Source organism: Pseudorasbora parva, chromosome 6 (assembly GCF_024679245.1).
Source record: "Pseudorasbora parva isolate DD20220531a chromosome 6, ASM2467924v1, whole genome shotgun sequence".
Taxonomy (NCBI): domain Eukaryota; kingdom Metazoa; phylum Chordata; class Actinopteri; order Cypriniformes; family Gobionidae; genus Pseudorasbora; species Pseudorasbora parva.
Window position 1 is genome coordinate 1,422,483 of NC_090177.1, and position 11,966 is coordinate 1,434,448.

General features: G+C 43.9%; 1 protein-coding gene across 1 annotated transcript in view; it reads left to right on the forward strand.

Moving 5' to 3' along the window:
- LOC137079163 (protein SGT1 homolog) overlaps positions 1–603 on the forward strand; it is a 1,911-nt gene extending 1,308 nt beyond the window's left edge. Inside the window, exon 4 of the mRNA XM_067447125.1 lies at positions 61–603. Coding sequence (XP_067303226.1) covers positions 61–255 — 195 coding nt within the window. The 3' untranslated portion in view covers positions 256–603. The remainder of the gene's footprint in view (positions 1–60) is intronic.
- Positions 604–11,966: the final 11,363 nt, after the last annotated feature.

The window sequence follows — 11,966 nt, forward strand, 5'->3', positions numbered from 1 at the left end:
AGACAAAAATACAGAGTAAGAAGAGCATTTTTTACAGTGTGTCTTGTTTTGGCTTTTCAGGTTGTTCCGGTGTCTCTGAAAAAAGCTCGACCCGAGCGGCTGACGACCCCAACACCCTTCACGACCCCAACGCCCTTCATGACCCCAGCGCCCTTCACGACCCCAACGCCCTTCATGACCCCGCTGACCCCGTTCCCCCTTATGACCCCGAGCGAAATTCCCACCACAACAACAGCCAGACGAGGAGACAACTGAGAGACGTCATGCTCTTCCTTTTCCAGAACTATTTTTTATGTTTATGTTTCTGGAAAAATGCATTAAAAATGAAGTGAGTTTGTGCTTTAAACAAGAGTAAATATCTGCCAATGGAGTCAGTTCAAAGTGAAAGATAATTCCTCTTGTTTTAAGCACAAACCCACCGAATAAACATCAGTATTGCTCAAGCCTGTGGGTTTTTCATCTGCTAATTAAATCCTACCAGTGCTGACATGCAGAACGCAAACATCTCAAACAGATAAAGCCCTGTTTATTTCATTATCAGACCGCAGACGATGATCGCAGTGTGAGGATTGACATTACACTGCAAAAAATGCTCCTCTTACTCAGTATTTTTGTCTTGTTTCTACTCCAAACATCTAAAAATTCTTACATTAAGAAACATTTACTAGACAAGTAAAAATGATTGTCTTGTTTTGGGAAAAATAACTCAAAATGAAGAGAGTTTTTGCTTAAAATAAGATAAATAATCTGCCAATGGGGTGAGAAAAATAATCTTAATTCAAACCTTAATTTCATTACCCCATTGGCAGATTATTTTTATCAAAAACTCTCTTAATTTTTTTTTAATTTCACCCAAAACAAGACAAGATAACCCGGGGTTAAATGAGGGGTTTAGAAAGAGGATAACCCGGGGTTAAAGGGCGGGTTTAGAAAGAAGATAACCCGGGGTTAAATGGCGGGTTTAGAAAGAAGATAACCCAGGGTTAAATGGCGGGTTTAGAAAGAAGATAACCCGGGGTTAAAGGGCGGGTTTAGTAAGAAGATAACCCGGGGTTAAAGGGCGGGTTTAGAAAGAAGATAACCCGGGGTTAAAGGGCGGGTTTAGAAAGAGGATAATCCGGGGTTAAAGGGCGGGTTTAGAAAGAAGATAACCCGGGGTTAAAGGGCGGGTTTAGAAAGAGGATAATCCGGGGTTAAATGACGGGTTTAGAATAAGGATAACCCGGGGTTAAAGGGCGGGTTTAGAAAGAAGATAACCCGGGGTTAAATGAGGGGTTTAGAAAGAGGATAACCCGGGGTTAAAGGGCGGGTTTAGAAAGAAGATAACCCGGGGTTAAATGACGGGTTTAGAATAAGGATTGTTATGTATGTAATACTGCTTTTCCCCTATTGTGCCTGCAGGTGGCACTGCCACTTGTAATTATTAGTTGTTGTGTTCTTTAAAATAAATTCAGAAGAAGAAAAGTATTCCTGAATGTTCGGCTGTGTTTATTGAACGTGGTTTAACCCCAAGTGTTCACTACATGTTATGATAGTGTGACAACATAACATAATTGGCGACGAGGATGGGATCTTTGTACGAAACTACCATAGTGAATCGTGAGTAGTTAGGCGTACTACAACTTTTATTTTATTTTCTCAGCGTAGCTAAAGTGAGCTAGGTTAGCTAGAATGGCTGCTACCATTGGCCACATGGAAGCGTTTGATGAAAACGTTGAACCATGGACCACTTACATTGAAAGATTTGACCACTTCATAAAAGCTAACAGCATTGAGGCCGACAAGAAAGTGCCTGTGCTACTCAGTGTGATCGGAGGAAAAACGTATGGATTACTCCGAAGTCTCATCGCGCCGGACAAACCCGGAGAGAAAAGCTTTAGAGACATCACAGACACGCTACAGCAGCACTTCTCTCCGAAGCCCCTGGTCATCGCTGAGCGTTTTCGTTTCCACAGGCGGAATCAGGAAGAGAGCGAGTCGGTGACACAGTATGTTGCAGTACTTAGAGGATTGTCAGAACACTGTGAATTTGGGGGACATTTGGATGATGCTCTTCGCGATAGATTTGTGTGTGGCTTGAAGAGTGAGGCTACACAAAAGCGCTTGTTGACTGAATCTACGCTGACTTTTCAGAGAGCGGTAGAGTTAGCGGTCTCCATGGAAACAGCGTCACGCGAAGCACACCAACTCAGCGGATCACTGACGGTAAATGCACTGTCTTTATCAAAGAGTAAAAACAAATGCAAACGATGTGGAAAGAATAACCATAGTGAAGATGACTGCTGGTTTAAGGACAAAAACTGTAACACATGTGGAAAAAAAGGCCATATCAGTCGCGTTTGCAGGAAAACTAACGATGACAGAAAAACAAAGAGAGCTGCACGGCCAACGAAATCAATTAAGCAAAAAGGCTATATAAAAAAGGGAAGTGTACACCGCCTTGATGCTGATGCAGAGTCCAATGATGATGACACAGATTCTGATTTGGCTCTGTATAAACTGTCACAGCCAGGAGAAAAGTCCAGTATCATTGTGAAACCAGAAATTGAGGGTATGCCACTGGAAATGGAACTGGACACGGGTGCAGCAGTGTCATTGGTTTCAACAGAGACTTATGATCGAATATTGAAACACCTGCCCTTAAACTCAACTGACATTGTTCTTCGTACATACACAGGACAAGCATTGCATCCTGAAGGTGTAATTGATGTACATGTAAAAATGGGCAAGCAGACAGCTGTTCTTCCATTGTATGTCGTGCAGGGGGACTATCCACCACTTTATGGCAGAGAGTGGTTGCGTCAAATCAAACTAAACTGGAAAGAAATAAAAACAGTCAAATTGAAGACAATAGAAGCTGTGCTGCAGAAACATTCCACTGTTTTCTCTAAACATTTGGGAGAAATGAAGAGCATTAAAGCTAAAATAACTTTGAAACCTGAACACAAACCCAAGTTTTGTCAGCCCAGAGTTGTTCCGTATGCTCTTCGTCCAAAAGTCGAAGTGGAATTGAACCGTCTCACTGAAATAGGAGTATTGTCACCAGTACAGTACAGTGAATGGGCTACTCCAATAGTCCCTGTTGTGAAGAAAAACGGAGCAGTTCGCATCTGTGGTGACTTTAAGGTAACGGTAAACCCCGTCTTACACGTTGAACACTATCCGTTACCGCGCATTGAGGACTTGTTCGCTTCATTAGCGGGAGGACAATGTTTCAGCAAATTAGACTTGTCACATGCTTACCTTCAAATGAGTGTTGAGGAGGAGTCCAGGAAGTTCCTCACAATTTCGACACAGAAAGGGCTATTCCAGTACAATCGCCTTCCATTCGGGATCGCTTCGGCGCCAGCCATATTCCAGAGAGCTATGCACCAAATTTTACAAGGTCTGTCTAATGTCCATTGTTATCTGGATGACATTCTGGTTACGGGGCGGACTGAAGCGGAACACCTAGAAAATCTGGATGCAGTCCTTGAACGGCTGGAACAGTTTGGCTTGCGTGCTGAGAAGGAGAAATGTGACTTCTTCAAGGACTCATTGGAATACCTGGGTCACATAATTGATGCTGAAGGTTTACACAAGTCACCCGATAAAGTAAGTGCAATTGTCAATGCACCAGCTCCATCAAACATTACACAGCTGAGATCATTTCTCGGCTTGTTAAATTATTATGGAAGATTTATACCCAACCTGGCAACCATAGCGAATCCTCTGAATGCCCTGTTGTGTAAAGGAAAACGCTGGCAGTGGTCTGCAGAGTGTGATGCTGCATTCAAAAAGGCTAAAGATCAGCTTGTGTCACAAAATGTCTTGACACACTACGACCCCCAGAACGCCATTCGGCTTGCTTGTGACGCATCACCTTATGGCATTGGTGCCGTCATTTCCCACGTGTTACCCAGTGGTGAAGAAAAGCCAATAGCCTTTGCATCGCGCACACTTAGCAAGGCAGAACAGAATTATGCGCAGATTGAGCGTGAGGCTCTGGCCATAGTGTTTGGGGTCAGAAAATTCCACCAGTATCTTTACGGACGAAAATTCAAGCTTTTCACAGATCACCGCCCCCTTACTACGATTTTCGGGCCACAAAAAGGAATTCCGTCTATGGCAGCAGCGCGGATGCAAAGGTGGGCATTACTTTTGTCAGCGCATAACTACACCATTGAGTACAAAAGAGCTGAACATCACGCAAATGCAGATGGTCTTTCCCGCCTGCCATTACAAGTAGAGCACAAAGAGAAAAAGGATGCCGTAGAGCTGTTTTACCTCGGACAAATGGAGAAACTCCCTGTCAGTGCCACTGATATCCGACATGAGACTATGAGTGACTCAACCTTGTCTACAGTTGTCGAAATGGTCATAAAAGGGACTCAAGCTGTCAACCTTTCTGGTAACAGTGAACTCTCACCTTTCATCTCCAGACGCAATGAGCTGTCTGTCCAACATGGGTGCTTAATGCGGGGCTTGAGAGTCGTTGTTCCCTACAAGCTGCGGAAAAGAGTACTAGAGGAACTGCACACTGGCCACCCAGGAATTGTCCGAATGAAAGCCATTGCTCGCAGTTATGTCTGGTGGCCTGGTGTTGATGCTGACATTGAACTGCAAGTGAAAACGTGTCAGTCATGTCAACAAATACAGAAAATGCCAGCCCAAGCACCCCTCCACCCATGGGAGTGGCCAAGCAAACCATGGGAGCGCATACATGTAGATTTTGCTGGGCCATGTGAGGGTCACATGTACCTAGTCGTGGTTGACGCACATTCGAAGTGGCCTGAGGTGCAGTTGATGACATCAACAACAGCAGAAAAAACAATTGAAGTTTTGCGGAACCACTTCAGCCATTATGGACTGCCTGAAGTCCTTGTGAGTGATAATGGCCCCCAATTCGTCTCTCAGGAGTTTGTAACTTTCCTGAAAGCCAACCATGTAAAACATATCCGTTCCGCCCCATATCATCCGGCAACCAATGGGCAGGCTGAAAGGTTTGTTCAGTCGCTAAAACAAGCACTGAAGGCTTCTAAGGGCTCTTCTACTCTTCAGAGGCGGTTGGAAACCTTCTTGCTGACATACCGCAACACACCACATCCAACAACAAGAGAGTCCCCTTCCCTGATGTTTTTGGGACGCCAGCTGCGCACACGGCTAGATGCCTTGAAACCCAGTGTAACAGCTGCTGTGCGACTCTCACAGACCTCCCAGGTTCTTCGCAGAGCTGGTCGTTCGAAGCCAAGACAGTTTGGAGTTGGTGATGCTGTGCTGGCTCGAGATTACAGAGGGAGAGAGAGATGGACTTCAGGTGTAGTGAAGGCTCAAAGTGGTCCAGTATCTTATACTGTGGATGTAGGAGCTTCTGAGGAATGGAGGCGGCATGCTGATCAACTCTTGTCTATTCCGAATCAAACAGCTGAAACTCAGGTGACACAACCATCTGACATCAGTGATGTGTCTGTTCCCGTACAAGCCTCTGTAAATGGCACTTCTCCACCACCAGCAAAGGAACAAGATGTTAACAGTGACACATCAATAGAGTCTCAGACAAACCATGGCAAACTCAACATTCCATCAGTGCAGGTCAGACGTTATCCAGCCAGAGTGATCAAGCCTCCCAATCGTCTGACATTATAGAGCCATGAGAGATGCTTGCTGGACTGAACTGTAATTAGTTATATTAGTGAGCCTGTTCTGACATGGGGCAGAATAATCCCCGAACTGGCTCGAGGCAAGAGGCAGTCTACCCTCTACCTCTAGAGTAGAAAAATAAATAAATGCTGAATTTTTGCGTTTCTGAGAAAGCAATGTTTTCTTTGTTTCTGGATTAAGAGGGGAGGAAATGTTATGTATGTAATACTGCTTTTCCCCTATTGTGCCTGCAGGTGGCACTGCCACTTGTAATTATTAGTTGTTGTGTTCTTTAAAATAAATTCAGAAGAAGAAAAGTATTCCTGAATGTTCGGCTGTGTTTATTGAACGTGGTTTAACCCCAAGTGTTCACTACATGTTATGATAGTGTGACAACATAACAAGGATAACCCGGGGTTAAAGGGCGGGTTTAGAAAGAAGATAACCCAGGGTTAAATGGCGGGTTTAGAAAGAGGATAACCCGTGGTTAAAGGGCGGGTTTAGAAAGAGCATAATCCGGGGTTAAATGACGGGTTTAGAATAAGGATAACCCGGGGTTAAAGGGCGGGTTTAGAAAGAAGATAACCCGGGGTTAAATGACGGGTTTAGAATAAGGATAACCCGGGGTTAAAGGGCGGGTTTAGAAAGAGGATAACTCGTGGTTAAAGGGCGGGTTTAGAAAGAGCATAATCCAGGGTTAAATGACGGGTTTAGAATAAGGATAACCCGGGGTTAAAGGGCGGGTTTAGAAAGAGCATAATCCGGGGTTAAATGACGGGTTTAGAATAAGGATAACCCGGGGTTAAAGGGCGGGTTTAGAAAGAAGATAACCCGGGGTTAAATGAGGGGTTTAGAAAGAGGATAACCCAGGGTTAAAGGGCGGGTTTAGAAAGAAGATAACCCGGGGTTAAATGGCGGGTTTAGAAAGAAGATAACCCAGGGTTAAATGGCGGGTTTAGAAAGAAGATAACCCGGGGTTAAAGGGCGGGTTTAGAAAGAGCATAATCCGGGGTTAAATGACGGGTTTAGAATAAGGATAACCCGGGGTTAAAGGGCGGGTTTAGAAAGAGCATAATCCGGGGTTAAATGACGGGTTTAGAATAAGGATAACCCGGGGTTAAAGGGCGGGTTTAGAAAGAAGATAACCCGGGGTTAAATGAGGGGTTTAGAAAGAGGATAACCTGGGGTTAAAGGGCGGGTTTAGAAAGAAGATAACCCGGGGTTAAATGGCGGGTTTAGAAAGAAGATAACCCAGGGTTAAAGGGCGGGTTTAGAAAGAAGATAACCCGGGGTTAAAGGGCGGGTTTAGAAAGAGCATAATCCGGGGTTAAATGACGGGTTTAGAATAAGGATAACCCGGGGTTAAAGGGCGGGTTTAGAAAGAGCATAATCCGGGGTTAAATGACGGGTTTAGAATAAGGATAACCCGGGGTTAAAGGGCGGGTTTAGAAAGAAGATAACCCGGGGTTAAATGAGGGGTTTAGAAAGAGGATAACCCGGGGTTAAAGGGCGGGTTTAGAAAGAGGATAACCCGGGGTTAAATGGCGGGTTTAGAAAGAAGATAACCCAGGGTTAAATGGCGGGTTTAGAAAGAAGATAACCCGGGGTTAAAGGGCGGGTTTAGAAAGAGCATAATCCGGGGTTAAATGACGGGTTTAGAATAAGGATAACCCGGGGTTAAAGGGCGGGTTTAGAAAGAGCATAATCCGGGGTTAAATGACGGGTTTAGAATAAGGATAACCCGGGGTTAAAGGGCGGGTTTAGAAAGAAGATAAACCGGGGTTAAATGAGGGGTTTAGAAAGAGGATAACCCGGGGTTAAAGGGCGGGTTTAGAAAGAAGATAACCCGGGGTTAAATGACGGGTTTAGAATAAGGATAACCCGGGGTTAAAGGGCGGGTTTAGAAAGAAGATAACCCAGGGTTAAATGACGGGTTTAGAATAAGGATAACCCGGGGTTAAAGGGCGGGTTTAGAATAAGGATAACCCGGGGTTAAAGCATTGGGAAAGCCCTATTCGGACAGGATTAGATTAACATGGGGACATGGGGGTAAAGTCATTTTACCTCAGGACGTCTGTAATATCAATGGCCAATTCGCACGGGATAAGACATCTCAGTAAAACTAGCAGAAGTGTGAGGAGTAACTCGCTTTACACACCACAGTAAGCTCTGTGTCGTCGTGTGTGTATGACGCTGCTGTTATCACGTGAGCAAACACAACATGAGCGCCAGTTTGAACTCTGTCTCAGGCTATATTTGTGTGTTTTAATAAACAGTTAGGTCCAGTCTAACGATTCTGATTGGATTGTGTTGGACACTAACAGACACTTTCCTAGAGCTAAAATAAGTGTTGTGCCTTTAATAAGTGCTTTTGATCTTCTTTTTGCTTTAAATGATATGCGGAAAATACTGGACGTTTGCCACAGAGTTGTCCCTCCACCTACAACGCAACCGAATGCTTCAAGCGCCTCAAAGCTCGCAAAATGCGTTTTTAAAAATTTTTTTAAAAAGGAAATGATGGAATTTTACCTCACTTTTTTACAGCAGGTCTATTCGAACGGGATTAGTATTACCCGAGGTCATTTTCCCGGACCTTTTTCCAGAAGGTAAAAGTCTCGGTAATCTTCACTGACATTGTCCGTAACTATTACCGAGATGGCACATTCGGACGGGACTAGACTGAGAAAAGACAGAAAATGTATTTTTGTCTCATGGGGATGAAAGACTACAATTCCCAGAATGCTTCGCTGCCCTGAGGCCACTCCCACAGCCACCGCTACTGGATTACTGTGACTGAGTTAGAGAACAGACACTACGATTAAAAACTGAACGTGTGTGTTCAATATAACGATGGAGTCGCCGCATGAGTCTCACAGCACTAACTGCAGGAGTCAGATTACATTTAACGTCATAAATGAGCTGATGAGCTCTCGTGATGAGAGCTGAGGTAATCGCGACTACACTCGCGGCATACATTCACAACGCCAGTTCAGTCTGGCGCGTTTTCAGTTCATGCCTTTGCAAGCTTAACTTTCATAGAAATTAATTTGAGAAGTTAAAACACTTACATTGCTCTCTTAATTTTTTTTAAATTTCCCCCCAAAACAAGACAAGATAACCCGGGGTTAAATGAGGGGTTTAGAAAGAGGATAACCCGGGGTTAAATGGCGGGTTTAGAAAGAAGATAACCCGGGGTTAAATGGCGGGTTTAGAAAGAAGATAACCCAGGGTTTAATGGCGGGTTTAGAAAGAAGATAACCCGGGGTTAAATGACGGGTTTAGAAAGAAGATAACCCGGGGTTAAAGGGCGGGTTTAGAAAGAAGATAACCCGGGGTTAAAGGGCGGGTTTAGAAAGAGGATAATCCGGGGTTAAATAACGGGTTTAGAATAAGGATAACCCGGGGTTAAAGGGCGGGTTTAGAAAGAAGATAACCCGGGGTTAAATGACGGGTTTAGAATAAGGATAACCCGGGGTTAAAGGGCGGGTTTAGAAAGAAGATAACCCGGGGTTAAATGACGGGTTTAGAATAAGGATAACCCGGGGTTAAAGGGCGGGTTTAGAAAGAAGATAACCCGGGGTTAAATGACGGGTTTAGAATAAGGATAACCCGGGGTTAAAGGGCGGGTTTAGAAAGAATATAACCCAGGGTTAAATGGCGGGTTTAGAAAGAGGATAACCCGTGGTTAAAGGGCGGGTTTAGAAAGAGCATAATCCGGGGTTAAATGACGGGTTTAGAATAAGGATAACCCGGGGTTAAAGGGCGGGTTTAGAAAGAAGATAACCTGGGGTTAAATGACGGGTTTAGAATAAGGATAACCCGGGGTTAAAGGGCGGGTTTAGAAAGAGGATAACCCGTGGTTAAAGGGCGGGTTTAGAAAGAAGATAACCCAGGGTTAAATGGCGGGTTTAGAAAGAGGATAACCCGTGGTTAAAGGGCGGGTTTAGAAAGAGCATAATCCGGGGTTAAATGACGGGTTTAGAATAAGGATAACCCGGGGTTAAAGGGCGGGTTTAGAAAGAAGATAACCCGGGGTTAAATGACGGGTTTAGAATAAGGATAACCCGGGGTTAAAGGGCGGGTTTAGAAAGAGGATAACCCGTGGTTAAAGGGCGGGTTTAGAAAGAGCATAATCCGGGGTTAAATGACGGGTTTAGAATAAGGATAACCCGGGGTTAAAGGGCGGGTTTAGAAAGAAGATAACCCGGGGTTAAATGACGGGTTTAGAATAAGGATAACCCGGGGTTAAAGGGCGGGTTTAGAAAGAAGATAACCCGGGGTTAAATGACGGGTTTAGAATAAGGATAACCCGGGGTTAAAGGGCGGGTTTAGAATAAGGATAACCCGGGGTTAAAGCATTGGGAAAGCCCTATTCGGACAGGATTAGATTAACATGGGGACATGGGGGTAAAGTCATTTTACCTCAGGACGTCTGTAATATCAATGGCCAATTCGCACGGGATAAGACATCTCAGTAAAACTAGCAGAAGTGTGAGGAGTAACTCGCTTTACACACCACAGTAAGCTCTGTGTCGTCGTGTGTGTATGACGCTGCTGTTATCACGTGAGCAAACACAACATGAGCGCCAGTTTGAACTCTGTCTCAGGCTATATTTGTGTGTTTTAATAAACAGTTAGGTCCAGTCTAACGATTCTGATTGGATTGTGTTGGACACTAACAGACACTTTCCTAGAGCTAAAATAAGTGTTGTGCCTTTAATAAGTGCTTTTGATCTTCTTTTTGCTTTAAATGATATGCGGAAAATACTGGACGTTTGCCACAGAGTTGTCCCTCCACCTACAACGCAACCGAATGCTTCAAGCGCCTCAAAGCTCGCAAAATGCGTTTTTAAAAATTTTTTTAAAAAGGAAATGATGGAATTTTACCTCACTTTTTTACAGCAGGTCTATTCGAACGGGATTAGTATTACCCGAGGTCATTTTCCCGGACCTTTTTCCAGAAGGTAAAAGTCTCGGTAATCTTCACTGACATTGTCCGTAACTATTACCGAGATGGCACATTCGGACGGGACTAGACTGAGAAAAGACAGAAAATGTATTTTTGTCTCATGGGGATGAAAGACTACAATTCCCAGAATGCTTCGCTGCCCTGAGGCCACTCCCACAGCCACCGCTACTGGATTACTGTGACTGAGTTAGAGAACAGACACTACGATTAAAAACTGAACGTGTGTGTTCAATATAACGATGGAGTCGCCGCATGAGTCTCACAGCACTAACTGCAGGAGTCAGATTACATTTAACGTCATAAATGAGCTGATGAGCTCTCGTGATGAGAGCTGAGGTAATCGCGACTACACTCGCGGCATACATTCACAACGCCAGTTCAGTCTGGCGCGTTTTCAGTTCATGCCTTACAAGCTTAACTTTCATAGAAATTAATTTGACTTTCATAAAAACACTTACATTGCTCACCATAGCTCCGTTTAAATGAGTGCCTGTAGCTGAGCTGAGCTGTAAGTGTGATCTCCATCACTCATATGCGAGTTGAAAACATGCGGAAATGGCTCCCTCTGCTGGCTGTAGTCTTTAGCCTCTGGGCAAACATTCCAAAGATGACGCAAATATCATCAATTTGCCTCACGGGAGGAATTTTTTCAGAAATAAAATGCATAAATCTCTCGTCTCAGGGGGATATGAGGAGTGAAAGCACAATCATTTGAATATACTCCAGGGTTTCTACTGATACAAAGCCATATGCTAATCGCTGAAGTAACCCTTTAAGTGTGACATCTAATTACATGGACATTTTTTATTTATTTATTTATTTTCTCTGCTGCGTTAAGTGTTTTCTTCCAGGAAAAAATGGACCACATGAGATTCCAAGTCACAGTTTATCACTTAACACAGCGCTCGTGGCTCGATTCGTTGAGACTGTTTTCCAAAATGGCTGCCGTCTGTAAACGCGTAATGCACTGTGTTTATAAAGTATCTTCTTATTAAACTGTTTGTACTCTTATAAAGTTCTCAGTGCTTCGGTTTGCATGTAGGGACCCTCATCATGCTGCCGTGTTAGTGTGAGGCTATTTTGAGCCTTGTTAGTGGTATTAACTAGCGATTTAATTTTACTTATTCTGTGCCCCATAGACAAGCGTTATAAGCTAATCTGTTTTTAGAGATAAAACTCTTTACATTCGATTCTAATGAAAACGCATCCCAGAAAATGATCTACTCGCTAACCATCTGTTAATCACCCGTAGGGTCATTTCTCACTGGATTTGTCCTTTAAACACTACACACTGCACCTTTAAATTATATTCATCAGCCCTGTCTCCCTAATAAAGTCAAAGAAAGCTTGACTGTTCATCCTCAAGTCTTAATTTTAA